General features: G+C 41.8%; 1 protein-coding gene across 1 annotated transcript in view; it reads right to left on the bottom strand.

Annotated features, from left to right (window-relative positions):
• The window catches only part of Schip1 (schwannomin interacting protein 1), a 562,997-nt gene extending 540,168 nt beyond the window's left edge, over nt 1-22,829 (bottom strand). The window contains exon 1 of the mRNA XM_058574880.1: nt 22,545-22,829. Coding sequence (XP_058430863.1) covers nt 22,545-22,553 — 9 coding nt within the window. The 5' untranslated portion in view covers nt 22,554-22,829. The remainder of the gene's footprint in view (nt 1-22,544) is intronic.
• Nucleotides 22,830-23,231: the final 402 nt, after the last annotated feature.

Below are 23,231 nucleotides of genomic sequence, written 5' to 3'. Positions count from 1 at the left end.
CTTGATATCAAATCAGAGACACGCCGTCTGATAGAAGAAAAAGTTGGCTACGATCTACAGTCGGTGGGGTCGGGCTCCAAATTCCTCAATAGGACACCCATAGCACAAAAGTTAATAACTAGAATCAACAAATGGGACTTACTCAAACTAAAAAGTTTTTTCTCAGCAAAAGAAACAATAAGAGAGGTAAATAGGGAGCCTACACCCTGGGAACAAATCTTTACTCCTCACACTTCAGATAGAGCCCTAATATCCAGAGTATACAAAGAACTCAAAAAATTAGACAATAAGAGAACAAACAACCCAATCAACAAATGGGCCAAGGACCTGAACAGACACTTCTCAGAGGAGGACATACAGTCAATCAACAAGTACATGAAAAAATGCTCACCATCTCTAGCTGTCAGAGAAATGCAAATCAAAACCACCCTAAGATACCATCTCACTCCAGTTAGATTGGCAGCCATTATGAAGTCAAACAACAACAAGTGCTGGCGAGGATGTGGGGAAAAGGGTACACTTGTACATTGCTGGTGGGACTGCAGATTGGTGCAGCCAATTTGGAAAGCAGTATGGAGATTTCTTGGAAAGCTGGGAATGGAGCCACCATTTGACCCAGCTATTCCCCTTCTTGGTCTATTCCCTAAAGACCTAAAAAGAGCATGCTACAGGGACACTGCTACATCAATGTTCATAGCAGCACAGTTCACAATAGCAAGACTGTGGAACCAACCTAGATGCCCTTCAATAGACGAATGGATAAAAAAAATGTGGCATTTATACACAATGGAGTATTACTCTGCATTAAAAAATGACAAAATCATAGAATTTACAGGGAAATGGATGGCATTAGAGCAGATTATGCTAAGTGAAGCTAGCCAATCCCTAAAAAACAAATGCCAAATGTCTTCTTTGATATAAGGAGAGTAACTAAGAACAGAGTAGGGACGAAGAGCAGGAGAAGAAGATTAACATTTAACAGGGATGAGAGGTGGGAGGGAAAGGGAGAGAGAAGGGAAATTGCATGGTAATGGAAGGAGACCCTCAGGGTTATACAGTGGAGGAGGTAGAGAGAGAGGAGGGGAGGGGAGGGGAGAGGTGGGGAGGGGGGAGGGTGGAGGATGGGAAAGGCAGCGGAGCACAACAGACACTAGTATGGCAATTTGTAAATCAATGGATGTGTAACTGATGTGATTCTGCAATCTGTGTATGGGGTGAAGGTGGGAGTTCATAACCCACTTGAATCAAAGTGTGGAATATGATACGTCAAGAAATTTGTAATGTTTTGAACAACCTACAATAAAAAAAAAGGCCCACTTGCATTAATAACAAGGGAAAAATTTAACTGGAAGACAATTTACATCAAAAGCCCTAAAAGTGCTTTTACACTTCAACCTAGATCCTCCACTTCTGGAATTTATTTTAGAGAAAAAAACTAAAGATTGGGACAATGACTTTTTTTTTGCAATAATAACCATTCAAGATTAGAAGATTTAGTTAAGTTTTGGACTATCTATTCCACAAAGTACTACTATACAACCCCCAAAAATGAAGTTATAGGAAAGTATTGATTGACATGGAAAGATGAACATGGTGTACATTGTTAGGTTTGAGAAGTCATGAACTGAAAGAATACTGCTTACAGTTTTTATTAAAATAACTATGTTTATCTATAAAAGTTGCCATAACTAGAGACCAAAACGAAACCATGAATGCTGCTTCTTTCTAAGGATTTAAATTTTCTTCTGTTCTGATTCTGGGTATCTTCTATAGTAGGACTTAACTGTGTGGTACAGAAAAATAATTTTTGAAAACTTGAAAGAAGAGAAGGTACTTTGAAGCTAAATAGCAGATGGACCCTTCATTGTTCATCATATGGATTCTGAGCTCTGGCTTCTCAGAGTCTCCCCACCATCTGATTTAAGAGGTAGAGATTTAGGAGAGAGAGGCAAATTGTGTGGAGAGGGATGTGCTCTTGGGGAAGGAGGCCCTGGTGATGCAGCCCTGGGTGATCTGGCCCTTCCTATCCAGCTCTTCTTACTGTTGACTATAAACTGGAAAAGTTCTGGGAAGCTGGAGACACCTTCAGCAGGGACAACCAGGCCCAGCACCAGGCTTAGGAGTTTTCAATGACTTCTGCCTGCCCTGGTGCTCTGTGGCTTCAGGGGAGTCCCCTCCACAAGAAAGAGGCTAACTGGTGCTCCCTCTATGATGCAGATCCTGCCTGTCCCTGCAGGTGGGAAGCCTGGCCCTGTCAGGACCGTCTGCTCTGCTGACCTGACTGTAGCTTATTACATGATTAGACATCTCACTGTCACCGTTGCTGGCTTTAATTGACCCCCTGCTGTGTACCACACACTCCACCAAGCATTCTTCATGCATTATTTCATGTCAATTCGTAACAGCCCTGGAAGACAAGATTGAAGATGGAAGCTATTTTATAGGGGAGGGGGAAATGCTCCCAAGATTACCTAGGCAGTAAGAGGCGGAGCCAAATGGGAAACTAGTTCCACCTGGATTTGATGAGGGACATGGTAACCATTTAAGTTCACTCTGAGGGGAAAGTCCGTTGGCCATTGTTGGGATCCCTAGACCAGAGTCCAGGTGGATTCCAAAACAATTTCACCCCACAGGAGGGACCGCACACACAGCTGTGTCCTTGGCTCAGAGGGCAGGTCAGCAAGACAGGCCAAGGGCCCCGTGCTCTCAGCTCCACACAGCCCCACCTGCCGCCCAATCTTTGCCAGCCCCAGGGCCCAGCATATAGAAAAGGAGTTTACAACCTTGTCCTCACAGCTCAGCTGTGAGCATCAGCCAGGACAATCTAGGAGTAAGCACTCTCAGAGGAACAAAGAAAGGCAGGGAACCTGACTGTCCCTGCGAGCAAGTCTTTCTGCCCTCAAAACCCAAATGCAGGACTGGGGCTATGGCTCAGCGGTAGAGCCCTCACCTAGCCCATACAAGGCCCTGGGTTCAATCCTCAGCACCACATATAAATAAATAAAATAAAGGTATTGTGGTCCAACTACAACTAAAAAATAAGTATTTTTTAAAAATTTGCAGTATGATCTAATTTGCCACATCAGACTGAGTGAGGGGTTTTAGAAAGAGCCAGAAACATTCCCTCCAAAGAAGTCCCATGTGTGACCCCACCCCAGGCTTAGGAAGGATGAGCCCTAAGGAAAAGCTATGGACCCAGTGCTGCCTGCTCCCATCTACACCTTTGACTCAATGCTTCTCTCCAAGTACACAACGTTCCCACACCAGGAATGTTGGCCACAGGACTTCTCTCCTGTGTCATGACGTTAGAACATCTCCTTAGTCATTTTGGCCTCTTACTCCTCTTTGGGAGTAAGCTGGAGGTTGGGTCAAGTCAACACACTTTCTGTAACTGAAGGGGGCTGTTGGCTGGACTATTCCAGCCACACCAAGGCTCAGGATCACAGTGGCACAAAGATGAATCTTGAAAAATCCAACATCTTGGGGTTGAGGGAAGAAAGGGATTTTCTTGCCCATTTTTTAAAATTGGCTCTTTGGAGTTGTGAAAGCAACACAGGCCCCTGAGTAAACATTCAAATGGTTCCAAGAAGCAATGGGCAGAATGCTCACCAGGCACGTGTCTCCCCTTCCCAATGGCAAACACGGCCAAAGGCTTCTCACAGATATTTTGAAATTTTCCTAGGATGGTACAAGCAGATGAATGTAAATACACACCTGTTTAGCACAAGCAATATTGCTCATAAAGACTACTTTGAAAATGCTTTTTTTTCTCCTGTAAGTACATTTGCACCATTCTTTGTAGTCATGTGCACAGTTCCAGCAGCTTTACACTCCCCTCTGCCATATACCCTTGCATGGATATGCCAAAGTTATTTAAGAATTTGTCTGTGGGTGGATATTTAGCTGTTTGCAGATTTTTAATATCACAAAAAAAGGCTGCAGCAACTTTACCACATGTCTGCTTGAGTTCTGGGAGCACACCTGTTATAAAATTCTTAGAAGTAAAATGATAGGTTAAAGGGTTTGATTCTCAACACTGCATATAAATAAATGAATAAAATAAAAGCCTATCAACGTCCAAAAACATTTTTTTTATAAAATAGAAATGTGCATTTAAAATGTTGATAGAGAGGGATCCAAGATGGCAGACTAGAGAGAGGCTGCATTCTGTGACTCTCTAGGACACAGAGCAACAAGTAGTGGGAATATTGTTTCTCTACGAGTGATTAGAGGACCCCCGAGATCTGCTCCTGTGCAGGAAATACGGCCACTGTGCTGAGGACTCCAGGTCTCGGGGTCAGCACAGGAATCCCAGCCACTCATCCACACAGGTCCTCTGGGTAACCCAGTAGGACCACAGGCATTAGCACCCAAGCAGGACTCCTGGCCTCCCACTCACACAGGAATCCCAGCCACTGCTCCCATGCAGGACAGCCAGCCACTGCCCATGTGCAGGAACTCTGGCCACCACTCCCAGGTGGACCCCCATCTACCAACATGGGGCTCCCCCGGTCATCTCCATCTTGGGGCACTGCAACTACTGCTGCAGTCCCCTACACATAGTAGACTGCACCTGGGGACACTGCACAGGATCTGGAGACGGCCACCAGCCACAATACTGCATGCCACAGAGCAGCATCTCTGAACACACCACCCAATGCCACCGCCCAGCTTCACCCGACCCCTGACACCCCTTCGCTGAAAGCAGCTACCTCCTATCTTGGGACTCCTTCATCACCACCACCTTGAGTTGGGGCAACTTCCATCTTGGAACACTGCTGGGGCTTAGAAGCAATATCAAGGCACCAAAAGTCCCCAACTCCCCTCTCCCTGGCAGCCACTAACCCAGCACGGTGCCTGTGGCTATACAGCAGGTCCACAGCTTGCAAAACCAGGTCACAAAACTGCGCCTGAACTGCCCAATATAAAACAGCTCTCTGCAACAGGTGCATAGCCCCCAGAATGTATCCCACAAGACCGACGGAGAGAAAGGTTCCTGATTGGGAAGTAGAGAGGGAGGGATGAGTGAGATACAGTTTAGAGACTAAATTATAGACCAGGAATTGCGAGGTCTACAGACAATGTAAGGACATAAGACCAGGCACCCACATTACATTAGGGGGCCCCAAAGGGGATCCTTGGAGCAACCCTCACACCCTAATAACCTCCAGCATCCTGAGGGCGGAGATACCAGCAAACAACAGAAGACCCCACATACTGGATGAAAAGGTAAGCTGGAAAGATACTGATACTGAACAAAAACAATCCTTGTATTTTCCTTCGAGATTTTTCTTCTTCTCTGTCTCCCTTCTCCTACCATCATATCCCTAACATTTGTGAAACCAAGAACTTTTCATGAATTGGACTATTAAGGACTGGGATGTCTGAATAGTACATTACAGTGGTGTTGTATATTATTTTATCTCCCGTTTTTACTTTTCTTAATATACATGTTAGTTTGTTTTCTGTATCTACTGTCTTCCCACTTACTTGTCTCCCCAAAATCACTTTCTCCCTCTTCTCCTGCTACTAACCAATGTTTTTAGATTCCTCTTTCACCCTTTTAAAATCTAATAACTCTCTATCTGCACCTCCTATCTCCTCAATATCTCATCCTATACCTCACCCCTGATTTTTTGTCCACCATCGGAAACTGTAGTCACTTTTGCAAACCTACTCTTTATATTGTTGATAATAATTAACTCACCATTTCTCTACATTGTGACAAAACTGTAAAGGTCTTCACAGCAGCTATTTGGTTTAAGATTGTATATTGTTTGTTCACATTGTTCTCCTCCTTAAAGGAGAGGTATTAGAAACCTGCAGGGACACTATAAGACTATAGGGTAAAAACTATAAAGCCTCAGATTTGCAGGGCTAGAAGGGAAGATACACAAACAACATGAAAAAACAAAAGAAGAAAGTACCCCCAACAAATCAAGATATTACATTATTAGAATCCATGGCCAGTACAACAGAAGAAATGACAGAGAAGGATGTATGTAATTAAAATGTTCTGTGAATTAATGAATGATATAAGAGAGCAAAAATAGGCAGCACAAGATCATTTTGATAAGAGGTACATAAACAAATTCAGGAAGCAAAAGATTACTTCAATAGGGATATAGAAGTTCTGAAAACAAAACAACAAAAAAAAGTAATCCTTGAAATGAAAGAAACAATAAACCAAAATAAAAGCTCAATAGAAAGTGTCACCAACAGATTAGATCACTTGAAGACAGGACCTCAGACAATGAAGATTAAATATATAATCTTGAAAAGAATGTTGACCATATAGTGAAGATGGTAAGAAACCGTGAGCAGAGCATTCAAGAATGGATAACATCAAAAGAGCAAATTTAAGAATTATTGGGATAGAGGAAGGCATAGGGTTACAACCAAAGGAATGAACAATCTATTCAATGAAATAATATCAGAAAGTTTTCCAAACATGAAGAATAAATTGGAAAATCAAATACAAGAGGCTCACAGGACACCAAAGGTACAAACCCACAACAGATCCACACCAAGGCACATTATAATGAAAAGGCACAGCATACATAATAAGGAGACAATATTAAAAACCATAAGAGAAAGGAATCAGATTACATATAGGCAGAAACCAATTAGGATATCTGCAGAGTTTTCAACCCAGACCCCGAAAGCTAGAAGATCCTGGAACAACATATACCAAGCTCTGAAAGAAAATGGATACCAACCAAGAATCTTATATCCAGCAAAATTAAGCTTTAGGTTTGATGATGAAATAAAAACCTTCCATGATAAACAAAAGTTAAAAGAATTTACAAATAGAAAGTCTGCTCTACAGAACATCCCCGGCAAAATATTTCATGAGGAGAAAACAAAAAACAACAATGAAAACCAGCAAAGAGAGTATTACACTAAAGGAAATGCTAATCAAAGGAGAAAGTCAAGTTAAATAGCAAAAATAAACAAATATGACTGGGAATACAAATCATGTCTCAATAATAACCCTGAATGTCAATGGCCTAAGCTCACCAATCAAAAGACATAGACTGGCAGATTGGATTTAAGATAAAGACCCAACAATATATTGCCTTCAAGAGATTCATTTCATAGGAAAAGACATTCACAGACTGAAGGTGAAATATTGGGAAAAAACATATTATTCACATGGACTATGGAAACAAGCAGGGGTTTCCATCCTTATATCAAATAAAGTAGACTTCAAGCCAAAGTTAATCAAAAGAGATAAAGAAGGACATTTCATACTGCCTAAGGGAACCATACATCAACAAGGCATAACAATAATAAATATATATGCCACAAACAATGGAGCACCTACATTCATCAAACTGTTCTCAAGTTCAAGAGTCAAATCGATCACAATACAATAATTCTGAGTGATTTTAACACTCTTCTCTCTCTCCCTTCTCCTACCATCATATCCCTAACATTTGTGAAACCAAGAACTTTTCATGAATACTCTTTCACCATTGGATAGATCTTCAAACAAAAGCTAAACAAAGAAACTACATTTTTATGAAGAATGTCATTGGGATTTTAACAGGAATTATATTAAACATGTATAATGCTTTTGGTGGTATTATCATTTTGACAATATTAATTCTGCCTATCCAGGAGCATGGGAGATCTTTCCATATTCTGAGGTTTTCTTCAATTTCTTTCTTTAATGTTCTGTAGTTTTCATTATAGAGGTCTTTCACCCATTGTTAGATTGACTCCTGGGTATTTTTTTTTTGAGGCTATTGTGAATAGGGTAGTTTTCCTAATTTCTCTTTTAGTGGACTCATTGAATAAGAATGCATTTAATTTATGGGTGTTGATTTTATATCCTGCTACTTTACTGAATTATTTTATTAGTTCTAGAAAAATTATTGGAAAAATAAGAGATCCAGAACACCTAAATCAATCCTTAGCAAGAAAAGTGAAGCAGGAGGCATCACAATACCAGATCTTAAACTATACTATAGAGTTATAGTAACAAAAATGGCATGGTATTGACATCTACATAGACTTGTAGACCAATGGCACAGCATAGAAAACACAGAGACAAACCCACATAAATACAGTTATCTTATACTAGACAAAGGTGCCAAAAAATTCACTGGAGAAAAGATAGCCTATTCAACAAATGGTGCTGGCAAGACTGAAATCTGTATGTAGCAAAATGAAGATAAACCTTTATCTCTCACCCTACACAAAAATCAACTCAAAGTGGATCAAAGACTTAGGCACTAGAACAGAGACCCTGTGACTAATAAAAGAAAAAATAGGCCAAATATTCACCAAATGGGCCTAGGATCTGAATTCCTTAACAAGACTCCTAAAGTGCAAGAAGTAAAATCAAGAATCAATAAATGGGATGGATTCAAATTTAAAAACTTCTCAGCAAAGGAAACAATACTGTAAGGACAGCACCTACAGATTGGGAGAAAATCTTTACCACATGAATCTCCAATAAAGCATTAATCTCTAGGGTATATAAGGAACTCAAAAAACTTAACCCCCCCCCAAAAAAAAAAACCCAAATAAGCCAATCAATAAATGGGCTAAGGAATTGAACAGACACTTCACAGAAGAAGAGATACAATTGATCAACAAATATATGAAAAAGTATTCGACATCTCTAGCAATTAGAGAAATGCAAATCAAAACTAAGATTTCATCTCACTCCTGTCAGAATGGCAATGACCAAGAGTATGGGAAACAATAAATATTGGCAAGGATATGGGGGGAAAAGTTACACTCATACATTTCTGGCGGGACTGCAAATTGGTACAACCATATGGAAAGCAGTATAAAGATTCCTCAGAAAACTGGGAATGAAACCATCATTTGACCCAGCTATCCCACTCCTCAGTTCATACTCAAAGGACTTAAAATCAGTATATTACAGTTATACAGCCACATCAATGTTTATAGCCTAATTCACAGTAGCTAAACTATGGAATGAACCTAGGTGTTCCTCAATAGATGAATGGATTTATATATATAGTGGTATGTATACTCAATGGAATATTACTCAGCTTCAAAGAAGAGTAAAATTATGGCATTTTTCAGTTATGGATGGAGTTGGAGAATATCATGCTAAGTGAAATAAACCAATCCCACAAAACCAAAGGCCAAATGCTTTCTCTAATATGCAGATGCTAATTCACAAAAAGGCAGGAGGCACTAGAGAAGAATAGTGTTACCTTTGATTAGGTAGAGGGAAGTGATGGGAGGGGAGAGGAGGGGATGTGAGGATAGGAAAGATAGTAGAATGAAACAGACATTAATACTGTATGTAAAAATGTGACCACATGACCAATATGATTCTGCAACATATACACTCAGAAAAATGAGAAATTATATCTCATCTATGTATGATATATCAAATTTCATAAATGCATTCTACTGTCATGTATAACTAATTAAAACAAATTAATTAAAAATACTATAGAACTCAGTATTACAATGACTTAGACTTAATAGACATATAAAGACTATTTCATCCATCAATGAGTGAATTCACTTTCTTCTCAGCAGCACATGGATCCTTCTCTAAAATAGAGCATATTTTATGCCACAAAGCAACTCTCAGCAAATACAAAAAAAGTTGAGATTCTACCTTGCATTCTATTATATCTTAATGGAATGGAATTAGAAGTCAATGATAAAATGAAAAATAGAAGCTACTCTAACACCTGGAGACTAAATAATATGCTACTGAATGAACAATAGGTTGCAAGAAATATCAAAGAGGAGATTTAAAAATTCCTGGAGGTAAATGAGAACACTGATAAAACATATGGAAATCTCTGGGACACTATGAAGGCAGTAATAAGAGAAAAGTTCATTGCATGGAGTTCATTCTTTAAAAGAATTAAATGGTCAACAAATAAATGACTTAACATTACATCTATTTTATTGCTGAGTAATATTCCATTGTGTACATATGCCACATTTTTTAATAAAAGAAAATAAAATCATGGCATTTGCAGGTAAATGAATAAAGTTAGAGAAGATAATGCTAAGTAATAATAGTCAATCCCCAAAAACCAAATTCTGAATTTTTCTTTGATATAAGGAATCTGATTCATAGTGGGATAGGGAGAAGGAGCATGAGAGGAATAGATGAACTCTAGATAGGGCAGAGGGGTTGGAGGGAAGGGAGGGGGCATGGGGTTATTAATGATGGTGGAATGTGAGGATCATTGTTATTCAAAGTACAGGTATGAAGACATGAATTGGTATGAATATACTGTGTATACAACCAGAGATATGAAAAATTGTGCTCTATATGTGGAATAAGAATCATAATGCATTTGCTGTCATATAAATTTTTAAAATTTTAAAAAAGAAATATTTCAACAGCTAATTGACATATGTGAGCACATGTGATCTTGCAAAGTTGAACACACTTCAGAACTGGTAATTATATTAAAGTAAAATGAATAAAAAAATTACATCTCAAAGCCCTAGAAAAAGAAGAATAAATCAACACCAAAAGCCGTAGAAGATAAGAAATAATTAAATCAGAGCTGAAATCAATGAAATTGAAACAAAATAAACAATTGAAAAATTGACAAAACAAAAAGTTGGTTCTTTGAAAAAAATAATAAAGAGAAGGAGAGAGAAAACTCAAATCACTAACATTCATGATGAAAAAAGAAACATCACAACAGACACTACAGAAAAACAGAAGACAATTAGAAATGATTTTAACAATCTGTACTCCAACAAAATAGAAAATATCAAAGACAACAACAAATTTCTGAGTCATATGATTTGCCCAAACCAAATCAGGATGATATACACAAGTTAAATAGATTAATTTCAAGCAAGGATATGGAAGACGCCATCAGAAGCCTACCAACCAAGAAAAACCCAGGACCAGAGGGATACACAGCTGAGTTCTACAAGACCTTCAAAGAAGAACTAATACCAATACTCCTCAAATTATTTCATGAAATAGAAAAAGAGGGAACACTTCAAAACACATTCTATGAAGCCAATATCACCCTGATTCCAAAACCAGACAAAGAGAAATCAAAGAAAGAAAACTTCAGACCAATATCTCTAGTGAACATAGATGCAAAAATTCTGGTAAATCAAATACAAAGACATATCAAAAAGATAGTGCTCCATGATCAAGTGGGTTCATCCCAGGGATGCAAGTTTGGTTCAATATACGTAAATCAATAAAGGTAATTCATCATAACAATAGACTAAAAGATAAGAGTCATATGATCATCTCAACAGATGCAGAAAAAACATTCGACAAAATACAGCACCCCTTCATATTCAAAACACTAGAAAAACTAGGGACAACAGGAACATATCTCAACATTATAAAAGCTATCTATGCTAAGCCCCAGGCCAACATCATTCTAAATGGAGAAATATTGAAAGCTTTCCCTCTAAAAACTGGAACAAGACAGATATACCCTCTTTCACCACTTCTATTTCACATAGTTCTTGAAACTCTATCCAGAGCAATTAGACAGTCAAAAGAAAATAAAGAGGTATGGTTAGGAAAAGAACTCAAGTTATCACTATTTGCTGACAATATGATTCTATACATAGAAGACCCAAAAAAATTCCACTAGAAAACTTCTACAATTAATAAATGAATTCAGCAAAGTAGTAGGATATAAAAGCAACACCCATACATCAAAGGCATTTCTGTACATAAGTGAAAAATCCTCTGAAAGAGAAACTAGGAAAACTATGCCATTTACAATAGCCTCAAAAAAAAATACTTGGGAATCAACTTAATGAAAGAGATGAAAGTCTTCTACAATGAAAATTACAGAATGCTAAACAAAGAAATTAAAGAAGATCTTAGGAAGATGGAAAGATCTCCCTTGTTCTTGGATAGGCAAAATTAATATTGTCAAAATGACCATACTACCAGAAGCACTATACAGATTTAATGCAATTCTAATCAAAATCCCAATGACATTCTTCATAGAAATAGAAGAAGCAATCCTTAGCAATAAGAGTGAAGCAGATGGCATCACTATACCAGACCTTAAACTATACTACAGAGCAATAGTAACAAAAACAGCATGGTATTGGCACCAAAATAGACTTGTAGACTAATGGTACAGAATAGAGGACAGAGAGACAAACCCACACAAATACAGTTATCTCATATTAGACAAAGGCACCAAAAACATATTGGAGAAAGGATAGCCTTTTCAACAAATTGTGCTGGGAAAACTGGAAATCCATATGCAACAAAATGAAATTAAGCTCCTATCTCTTACCATGCACAAAACTCAACTCAAAGTGGATCAAGGACCTAAGAATTAAACCAGAGACCCTGCGCCTAATAGAAAAAGTAGGCCCAAATCTTCATCATGTCAGATTAGGCCCTGACTTCCTTAATAAGACTCCTATAGCATAAGAAATAAAATCAAGAATCAATAAATGGGATGGATTCAAACTAAAAAGCTTCCTCTCAGCAAAATAATAATAATAATAATCAGTGAGGTGAATAGAGAGCCTACAGAATGGGAGCAAATTTTTACCACACATCCATCAGATAGAGCACTAATCTCCAGAATAAATAAAGAATTCAAATATATTAACACTAAAAAAACAAATAACCCAATTAATAAATGGGCCAAGGAACTGAACATACACTCCTCAAGAGAAGATACAATTAATCAACAAATATATGAAAAAAAATGCTCAACATCTGTAGCATTTAAGAAATGCAGATCAAAACTACTCTAAGATTTCATCTCACTCCAGTCAGAATGGCAGCTATTAAGAATACAAACAATGATAAGTGTTGACAAGGATGTAGGGAGAAAGAAACACTCATACACTGCTGGTGGGACTGCAAATTGGTGCAACTAATATGGAAAGCAGTATGGAGATTCCTTGGAAAACTTGGAATGGAACCACCATTTGACCCAGTTATCCCACTCCTATGTTTATACCCAAAGGACTTAAAAATCAGCATACTACAGGGACAGAGCCACATCAATGTTAATAGCAGCACAATTCACAATAGCTAAATTGTGGAACCAAACTAGATGTCCTTCAGTAGATGAATGGGTTAAAAAAACTGTGGCATATATACACAATGGAATATTACTCAGCATTAAGAGAGAATAAAATCATGGCATTTGCAGATAAATGAACGGAGTTGGAGAATCTTATGCTAAGTGAAGTTAGCCAATCCCCGAAAACCTAATGCTGAATGTTTTCTCTGATATGAGGATGTTGATCCATAATGGGGATGGGGGAGGGAGCATGGGAGGAATGGAGGAATTTTAGATAGGGCAAAGGGGAGGGAGTGGGAGAGAGAGGCAGATGGTAGGAAAGACAGTGGAATGAGATGGACATCATTACCCCAAGTACATGTATGAAGACACGAATGGTGTGACTCTACTTTGTGTACAACCAGAGACATAAAAAATTGTGCTTTATATGTGTAATATGAATTGAAATGCTTTCTGCTATCATACTTAACAAATTAGAATTAATTAATTAATAATAAATAAAATGTTGCTAGATACTGCAAACTGCCATCTAGAGGTGGCTGTGTTAATCTCCCCTCCTCCTTGGCATGTGAGAGCCCCACCTTGGCCAGCAGCTGGTGTACACCACACAAGAAGCTACCACTGTGAGGTGTGAATACCAGTGATTCAGTGAACACTGGATAAGATAAATAGGCCTCGGAAAACAAGACGTTGCAAAAGCCTGTGTGGAGGTGTCCTGTGAATTGAATCCTTATACCCTTCAATGCAAGAAGCAGCAAAATTGAAGAGAACTAAATTCCACGAGAGAGGGTTTGCAGCCATGGAGTCTTCCTGTGTACAAGGCTCTGTTGTGAAGGCGCTTCAGACATCTACCGGCTTTCTTCCAGCATCCCTATAGGGAAGGTGTTTTTAAACCCCACTGTACATGTGAGAAAACCAAGGCACAGAAAATGTAAGTCAACCTCCCAAGGTCACCCACTAAAAGGGATAAAGCTCAGATTTGAACCTAGTAAGTTTGGGTCCAGAGTCAGGAGCCCCTGCCTACTTGTGCCTTCTGTCTCTGTGCTCCTAATGATGAGCTTATCACAGGCTTAAATAACCACTCCACGCCAAGATGGGCAGAGGGAGGATTGGCACACAGGCATGCCTGGTTCAAAGCTTGCATTCACACCATATTATGCTCCTCTGTAGGTGCTGTGTCACTGTGCCCATTTCACAGACAAGAAGGACTGTAGAATGGGGCACCTGAGGGGCTAAGCAGGAGTCCTCCCTGCTGGCTGGCAGCTCCCCAAGAGGCTGTGTAACACCATACCCATCCTTCCTCAGCGTGCTGCTCAGCTGGAATGTTCATGACACTTAGTCACAGGCATGTCACTGTGAAGCACACAGTGCCAGTTTGCCTTCTCCCATCTGCATGAGCTCAAGTCGTCCAGTGTGGACAAAGTGGAAGGCAGGATCAAGTTCTCCCAGTTCAAATGCCAGCAAAGCCCATTTAAAAAGAGTAACACAGTCAGGTGCACACCTGTAATCCCAGCAGCTTAGGAGGCTGAGGCAGGAGGATTGCGAGTTCAAAGCCAGCCTCAGCAACTTAGCGAGGCCCTAAGAAACTCAGCAAGACCCTGTCTCTAAATAAAAATATAAAAAGGCTGGGGATGTGGCTCAGTGGTTAAGTGCCCCTGAGTTAAATCACCAGTACCAAAAGAAAAAATAAAAAAAAAAAGAGTAACAGGCTATGAGGACAAGCAGGGGGCTGCCCTCTGCAGAGACTCGCACCCCTAGAACTTGGCAGCAAGCCATCTTTATCTCAGTGAGCAAGTCTCTAAAAAGAGGTTCAGGGCTGAGTCTCCACTCGGCAGCAGCAGCAAAGTCTGTTACTGTCACTTTGGCAATAAACCTGCTGCTTCAGAGAAGAGCCTTCAGGGAGCCGCCAGCTGAGCCTCTCTGCCCACAGTCCTGCCTGGCTCTAAGGTGAGGTGCACTCCTGGATCAGCCTGTATGGCCATGAAAAACCCTACTACCTCTCTAGCCACAGCTTCCTCACCTGAAAGATGGGACCACCAGGAGCACTGCCTCACTGGACCATCACAGGAGTGAGGGATGAAGAAGGGAGCAGGCAAGAGGACGGGGAGAAGGGCAGGCAGGACCAGAACGAAGGAGCATGGAGGGGGTCTTCTGATGAGGGCGACTTCCTGGTTGACAAAAATGCTCGTGGATATAAGTGGGGAACCCAATCAGGGGACCCCATGAGACAGACGCTTCCGAACTTGTGCTCCTAAGCAGGGGATCCAATAGAAAAACTAAAACAGATGAGTGGACACAGCGTGGGGGCACCAGTGAACATCAGTGAGGAGGGCGTGGCCAGGGAGAGGTGAGGAAAGGAGCAAGTTCCAGAGACCGAGAAAAGAACAGACCCAAACTGCGGACCAGACTCAGACTCCTGAGAAGTCTGTTACTATCACTTTTGCAATAAACCCGCTGCTTGCTTGCCATCGCTGCTGGGAGTCAACCCAGTTCCAAAGACTAACTTCCCCATCCCCCAAGAAGAGCCATCCAATGGTGAGCCCTGCTGGCTCACATGATCCTTACCCACCAATCAGAGCCCTGCTGGCTCACCTGATCCTACCCACCAATCAGACTAGCCCTGCTGGCTCACTTGATCCTTACCCTCCAATCAAAAAGCACCCATGCCAACTGTCAAACCACCCCTGGCTCCATAAATACGCAGAGCTGTTCCTCAATAAATGGGCATTTGCTCCGACGACAAGCCTTGTTTGTTCTTTCAATCCCTGTGTCCTCCTCTTCCTTTTTGCAGAGACGATGAACCCAGAACCCCTAGATGGTAACAGGAGTGCCCTGTAGTGCCCACCTTACTAGACCATCATGGGAGTGCCCAGTGGCTCCCGCCTCACCCTACTACCATGAAGACCAAGCATGTTCTGAGTACCTCTGCCTGAAGTCCAAGGACGAAGCACTGATCACTATAATCCACATAAACAGATCCTTCCTTTTCATGCTCCAGGGTGCTTTGGTTTGGATATGAGGTGTCTCTGGAAAGCTCCTGTGGCAATTCGGGAATGTTCAGAGGTGAAATGTTTAGATTATGAGCTCTGTGACGTTGCTGTTATGGTTTAGATATGAGGTGTCCAGCAAAAACTCTCGTATGAGACAATGCAAGAAGGGTTAGAGGTGAAATGGTTGGGTTGTGAGCCTTAACCTGGTCAGTGCATTAATCCCCTGATAGGACTAACTAGGTGGTGACTGTAGGCAGGTGGGGTGTGGCTGGAGGAGGTGGGTCACTACCTTCCTTTGGGGTGTATTTTTCCTCTGGTGAGGAGTGCTCTCTCTGCTTGCTCACTGAGCTGTTTTCCTACACCATGCCCTTCTGCCTTGATGTTCTGCCTCACCCAGGGCTCAGAGCAATGGCGTCGGCCAACCATGGACTGAACCTCTGAAGCCATGAGTCAGAACCAGCCTTTCCCTGCCCTCCGCTTGGCTCTGGTTGGGTATTCTGCCATAGTGATGAAAGGCCAACTATCACAGTGCCTCCTTCCTTTGGTTTTGATGAATCAGGGGAAACATAGCATCCCTCTCTGGATCTGGAGCTGAGAATTCTCACTCCCAGCCTGTGCCTCTGCATACTCTGGAGGGCAGAGTGTGTGCAGACCCTGTGCTTCTGAGCCTGGCAGCCCAGGTTACTATGTATCACATCTGCCATGACCACCAAAAACCACCCCAAAACAACTCACCACCAGACCACGCCTTCCCACTGTCAGCCTGAGGCACAAGGCAGTGTGCACCGTGGGTCAGTGGGCTTGGGGGTGTTGATTTGATTCAGCTCTTAAACATTGGAGGTTTTCACTTTTGTTTTGTCTTTCTGCAGTTCTGGGGCTGGAACCTGGGTCTTGTGCATGCTAGGCAAATGCCCTATGACTGAGCTACTGTCTCTGGTGCTGAGAGTTCTCTTCGTACACCATGGATGCCAGTGAAATGTTCCTTTAAGTGTTTCTCTGCACTATACAGTAAAATATGACAGCCTGGGAGAATATGCAAATTTGACCATTATGCTGTTCAGTTTTAAGGGCAATTAAATATTAGCTGTAAGCTCCGCACATTGCATTGCAGATCTTTATAAAACGTACTACTCTTTGCTATGGCTAAAGCTTATTTAGCATCAGGGCTTTGCTGTAATTCCCTTTTATTAAAAACTGGGTTTCAATTACACATTACAATCCTACATGGTACAAAGCTTCATTGGAAAAGGCTTCAGTCTTTGTTTCTGTTCCTGTTAAATCTGTTAGCATTGTCCCTGCTTAGGGGGCAGCAGACGGTGCCTCACACTCCCTCCAGGAGAGTGTTTGTAGTTCAGGATGACAGTGTTGCCTCAGAGACAGGTCTCCAATTAGATGGCCAGACCCCTCAGCCTCAGCTGATCAGGATAGGGTCTGCATGAGCCATGACAACGCCTTGGAAAATACAGTATAATAATAGTAATTCACTCAAACTGTCTGCTGGAAATTACATGGATCCAAGAAAGTTGCTTTTGCAGCTGAATTTAGGAAATTTTGTGCCTAAATTTTGTCTGAATTGTTGGTGTTTGTGAACATTAGTTTTGTTTTCTATGCCTTCATCTTTGGTTGAAAAGCTTAAGGACAAAATCTGTAAATAATGGTAAACTTAAAACCAGACAATCTGGGCATGGTGGCGCACACCTGTAATCCTAGTGGCTCAAGAGGTTGAGGCAGGAGGATCACAAGTTTGAAGCCAGCCTCAGCAACTTAGTGAGACCCTGAAGCAGGGCTGGAAGTGAGGAGACAGTGGGAGATTCACATGGCACTCTTTGGGTCATCTGTGGCCACCTCTTGCTCCCTTGTCACCATCTCTCAATCAGAGCCTCTGTCCATTCCTGTTCCCACATGCCAGGCACTATTGCCCAACTCAAACCTCCAAGTCCTTTTGAGCACTATCCCCTCACCCTTCCCGCAATCCAACTTAAAGTCCTACTCACCCCTACTTCCTATTCTTCCTACCCTTCCTATCCTTCACATAGCAGCCCAAGATGCCTCTCTTCTCACCTGTCATCACAAAATGGCCCCAAGTGGTCTCTACCCTTCGAACTGCCTCCGTTCCTTCATTCGCTGTGGCCTCAACTCTGTGGCCACCTTCACCTTCAGACTGACCTTTCAATCATGTCCCTCTCTGCTCAGATCCTTTGGGAAAAGTTAAACCCCATGGCTGTAGTTCTTTTATGAGCTGCAATTTACTTTTCTGGGAATACATTCCATTAATTTTCTGTCTATTCTCCAAATTTCAGCCAAACCACTCCTTCCCTCTAATCACACCCAAATCACCCAATTCTGCTTCCTCCTCCTAGCAAATCTTCTCCACTCCACAGATTCCTCTCAATCCTTCAATCCCAGGATTTAAAATGGCCTTTTCTAAATACAAAGGTAAACACTTCTGATACCCCTAACTGCTGCCCTGACTGTGCCACCACCTGGGGCTCAGACTGGCCATACAATCAGGTATTGCACGGCCCCCAGGTACTGCAGAACAGAGCTTGGAACCCTTCTCCAGGCTCTAGGAAACCAAAGAAGAGGTTAAGTATTGGAATCATAACCCAGGACTGCATTTAACACAGATCAGGTGGCAGGGAGGAGCTAGAGAGAGGAGGACCCACCAAGAAGCTGTTGAGTCCACCTGAGAGAGAAGAGATGGGTGGTTCTGGGAGCTGGGGGATGCAGCAGGGCACCTGGCTGGAGGGTGCCCAGTCTGCTTCCATATGACCCCAAGAGCAAGCACAGCTCTGCACCACAGGAGCTAAGCCTGCCTCAACCTGCATCCCCAGAGAGCAGGAGTAGAGATGCTACCTTGACAGCCAAGAAGGTGCATGGCACAGGCCTCCCCTCAAAAAAGAACCAGCCATCCTGCTGGAGGAGGAGCACTAAGCTGACAGCCCCACTGCAGGCCTTGCAGGATGCGCTCACTGGTGGAGCAGCGCCTCCGCCTCCTGGGAACCCAGGCAGTGCCCAGTAGGCAGAGCCCTGGCACTTCTGCTGCTGTAACAGGCAGTGTCCCTGCAAAGTCATCGCAGGATTTGACGGGACCTTGCAGTCCAGGGCTTCCAGACCCACCTTGCAGTCCAGGGCTTTCCCTGTCTGGGTTTAATTCCCACCTTTCATCCTTAGTCTCCTAGAAACTTTACTAATTCTGTCTTAGTGTCTTTTCCCAGAGAACCAAGATAACAGCCCAGTTAGCAGCCACCTGGGTCTGGACCTGGGGCTAGCGATACAGTGACTGGCGGCTCAGTGAGGCCCAGGTTCCAGGGCACAGGTGGCCCCAGCTCCTGGCAGCACCACAATAGGCAGGCCCCTGGTTCCCAGCCACTCAGCTTCTTCCTCAGCACTATGCAAGTGAGAATGTAAGTAAGTGAGGACCAGGGGATTGCCATGAGGTACTCAGAACAGGGCCCTCCCAGAGCTGCCCACAGAAAATGCTCTAGAAATATTCACTAAAATAATGGCACAGAAGTGCTGTTTCAGAAGTCATTTCAGTTATAAAATAGAAGTAATGCTCACTTGCTCAAAGAATTTTCCACAGTATTTAATAAGGCTGATGAAGATTAATCGGGGGGCCTTTAAAACTCGACCTGGTCCCCTTGTGGCACCTCTTCCCCATGCAAGTCATCCCTCCTGTCTCCTGCTGGGTTTGTTTCTTCCCATCTGACTTTTCTACCCACCACCGAGCCCATACCTCTCCCCACCATCAGTCCTGCTAGAGATCTCCTTCATGACGGGGTTAGGTCCATCTTCTCCAGCAGTGTTCCTGACCAGCCTGCCCTCCTCACACAACTGTAAACCCCAGAGATGGTGTCACTTTGAAACAAGGCAGAACAGAAAAGGAAATAATGTAAGTTTCAAACCAAGCCGAAGGCAACTGAGCCTCTGCAAGCCATCATTAATGGTGAAATAGCAGGGACAGTGCTCCCTTTTGTCCCAAGGCTGAGACAGGTCCAAAATGTAAGGCATAGTAAATGCCCATTTAAATGACTGTTTTCAGCTCTGGATGCGTGGTCAGCCCTCAAATTATATCTTTATATCCTCGATCTATCTGTGAACCACAAAGACTAGAATGTTTGCTAAGACAACCTAAGTCACCTAACAGGGAAACATATGTGGGAAAGTGTTTGACAATTATTTTAGGTATGAGAGTGATGTAAGTCCATTTTATATAATAAAGTCCTGGTCTATACTGCATCTAAAAACCAGTGGGAAATCATAATTAGAGACAGATGGTAAATGTGACATTCTTTCTTTTCACTATTTAGTGCATATAATATTTCTTATAAAATAGTGCTGAATGATTTCCTGCCACCCCACAGTACTAGGTAAGCTCAGAAAAATAAAACCTCTTTTTATGCCTATTAAACCAACTTCAAACAAAATAGCCAACTTCAGAAGGAAGGCAAAGTGTTTTGTAATGTACTTGAACACAAGGAATGCTTTTATGTATCTTAATGCATATGCATATCTATATGCATTAATGCACTTGTAACATGTACAAAAAAAGGGTTACTAAATCTTCAGTCATCTACCCACTCAATTTGAAACCATGATCAAGACATTTACACTCAAAGGCAAGATTCCAACATTGCATAAGAAACACTATGAGGTGTGCTTATGATATTGGAAATGAATAGTACCTAAAGCAGAAATCAGTTATGCCCAGAGCAAGATACATGTGTAATATGAATGGCTGCACAGGTTCTCCAGGGCTCCAAACACAGCAGCTTCTCCAGGAGCCACCCTACAGCTGGACACGCACCTTCAGTGAACCTCTTAGTGATTGTGAATTGAATGTGCTTGAGAAAAATCAGCATTAAGAGTCATGCAGTTTTTCAAAATACACAGTCCTCTACAAACACACAGCTCTGGACGTGGTACAACATGAGCTCTTGCACAATAAAAAGGAAAAGGAGTTTGCACACTGACTTTTAAAAATACTCAGTTTTATTGCCACAACTCAGTGAACTCTCCCACTGAAGTTTGCAATCCTCCTCAATTCAAAGCAAATCAAAATCAATAGTTTGTTTTATAATCAATACCATGAAGCAAAAGTAATGATTAGCCAATATAAAATAATTAGCCTATTTACTGCCTCACTTTAAATATAGCAAAGGAGTGCTAGACAACATTCATATTAATCTAATCTGCTCCACTTAGAAATTAGTATTTACGATGCTTGCATTTTCAAATATCAACACCCCTATACATTTAGAAAAATCACTTGTGAAAATCTATTTCATTTAATTTCTTAGAAAACTTCTCATTCAACCTACTTTGTGGACTCTGTCTCACCACATTGTTTTCTCATCTTTGCAACAATTAATAATCATTGATCTCAAAAGGCAAGAGCACAATGCAAGGCAAGATCATTGCTGCATCTCAGGACAAGAAGGCGAGTTTCTGTCACACAGGTGAGCAGCACTTGAGCCTAGTCACTTCTCCGGAGCACACAGCACATTGCAGTCACAACAGGCACACATGGCACTTAGAAACACACATGCACATTCTTCCAAAGAAGTCTTTTAAATAAAGCAGTGCAAGCATCTTTGCACATTAAGCATTTGAAATAGCAATTAAGTCTGAATCTTCCATCAGTCATCTCTAGCTAGAAGCGCAAGTCTCAAGGATTGTAAATCTCCCCAAGACCAGGGAGGCTGAGTGCGCTATTAATTGCTAAGTAATTTCTTAATTCTAGAATCTAGCACCCAACACTGGCAAGTAAGTCCTGTGATTTATGAGCCTGCACTCTCAAGCTGCTCTGTGGGACTTCAGTAAACACATGTGCATCCTGACACAGTGTGGATGTGGTTTCCACAAGCCGGGCGACACAGCTGGCTTCGGCTTCAGCAGATCTGCCCCATCTACCTATGTTCAATCATCTAGAATACCTACATTACAGCTTGTGTCCCTTGGGGTGACTCTGAAGCAGAGCCACGTCTCTTCCCCTGGGTGATCACTGAGTTTTAAGAAGACAGGTGTTATGGGGCAGAGATTCTCTGGCAGCAGGAAGGCAACTCTTTTCTCCAAATTCACAAAATCAGCCACCACCACTCCCCCTCCCATCGCCTCCAAATCATCATCATTTTTTAAAGAAAGAAAGATTTTTTAAAATAGGTATCTAAAACATAGCATTTGCATGAATTTAAAATAATGTGGTTTTCCTGTACTTGCTGCTGACATGTAAGACATTTACAGATCAGATTAGAAAACCTGGTGTACAGTAAAAGTATTGCTTTCAATGAGATTTCTTTAATGAATCTGCCTGGGCACATGTATGTGTACATAAATAATACATATTTACACACATGCCGACATGATCAAGGACGCATGCCACACGCACCTGACCAGTAATCACCCCCGCTGCCCTGTAATCTCGCCTTGACATTTTTTTTCTTATTTGCAGGCACGCTATTCAAAAGACTGATTTTTAAAAAATAATCATCAGCTGCATAAAATGCATACTGAGGTGGCATGTTTAGAGAAGCAAATACGTTACCAGACGCATTTTGAAGTTTCTGGAACACCTGCAGGTAACAGGAGACGAGAATCAAAAGCTGCCACACGTCGTCCTCTGAATCACCGAGCTGGATGTGACTGTGGGGGAATGCCAGGCGAGGGAGAGGCTGGGAACCTCTGAGTCGAGCTCACTCCAGGAATCAGAAAGCCTCGAAGACGGGAGAGGAAAAGACAGCCACCGACAGCGGGATGAGAAACTTCTGGCACCTGTCCAGCTCAGGAATGGATTCTCTGTAATTTGGAGACGCACAGTGATGGAAATGAGGAGAGGCTGGGATTTACCGGTGAATTTGCTCAGCCATGCAGAAATGGGCAGGTAGCAGTCTGGAGCTCGCTTCCAAACAGGCATTCAGGAGCAGGACTGCATCAAAAATTAACAGAAATCCTTGTTTGAAAAAAATGGAAAGGCTCCTCCAGCCAGCTTCCCAGATGCCTTTCCAGACTTCAAATGGATCATTCTGTCAGCTATTTGTTGCCCATTTTATTAATCCCACTGCAGAGGTAAACTGGAAAATCTAATTCCTTTTATGTAGAACTCTAAATTTATTGCTCCTTTTTATAATGCACCTTAGACATATAAATACATGGATTTACTTACAGAGTTCTCGTTCTCATGTAAAACCACCACTGTTTGGTCCAGATAAATGTGAAAAGGCTTGCACATGGC

This window comes from Marmota monax, unplaced genomic scaffold (genome assembly GCF_021218885.2).
Source record: "Marmota monax isolate L192 unplaced genomic scaffold, Marmota_monax_Labrador192_F-V1.1 WCK01_AAM20220418_F8-fsc00022, whole genome shotgun sequence".
Lineage (NCBI taxonomy): Eukaryota > Metazoa > Chordata > Mammalia > Rodentia > Sciuridae > Marmota > Marmota monax.
The sequence above is the reverse complement of the archived record's forward strand: the minus strand, read 5'-3'. Positions and strand labels throughout refer to the sequence as shown.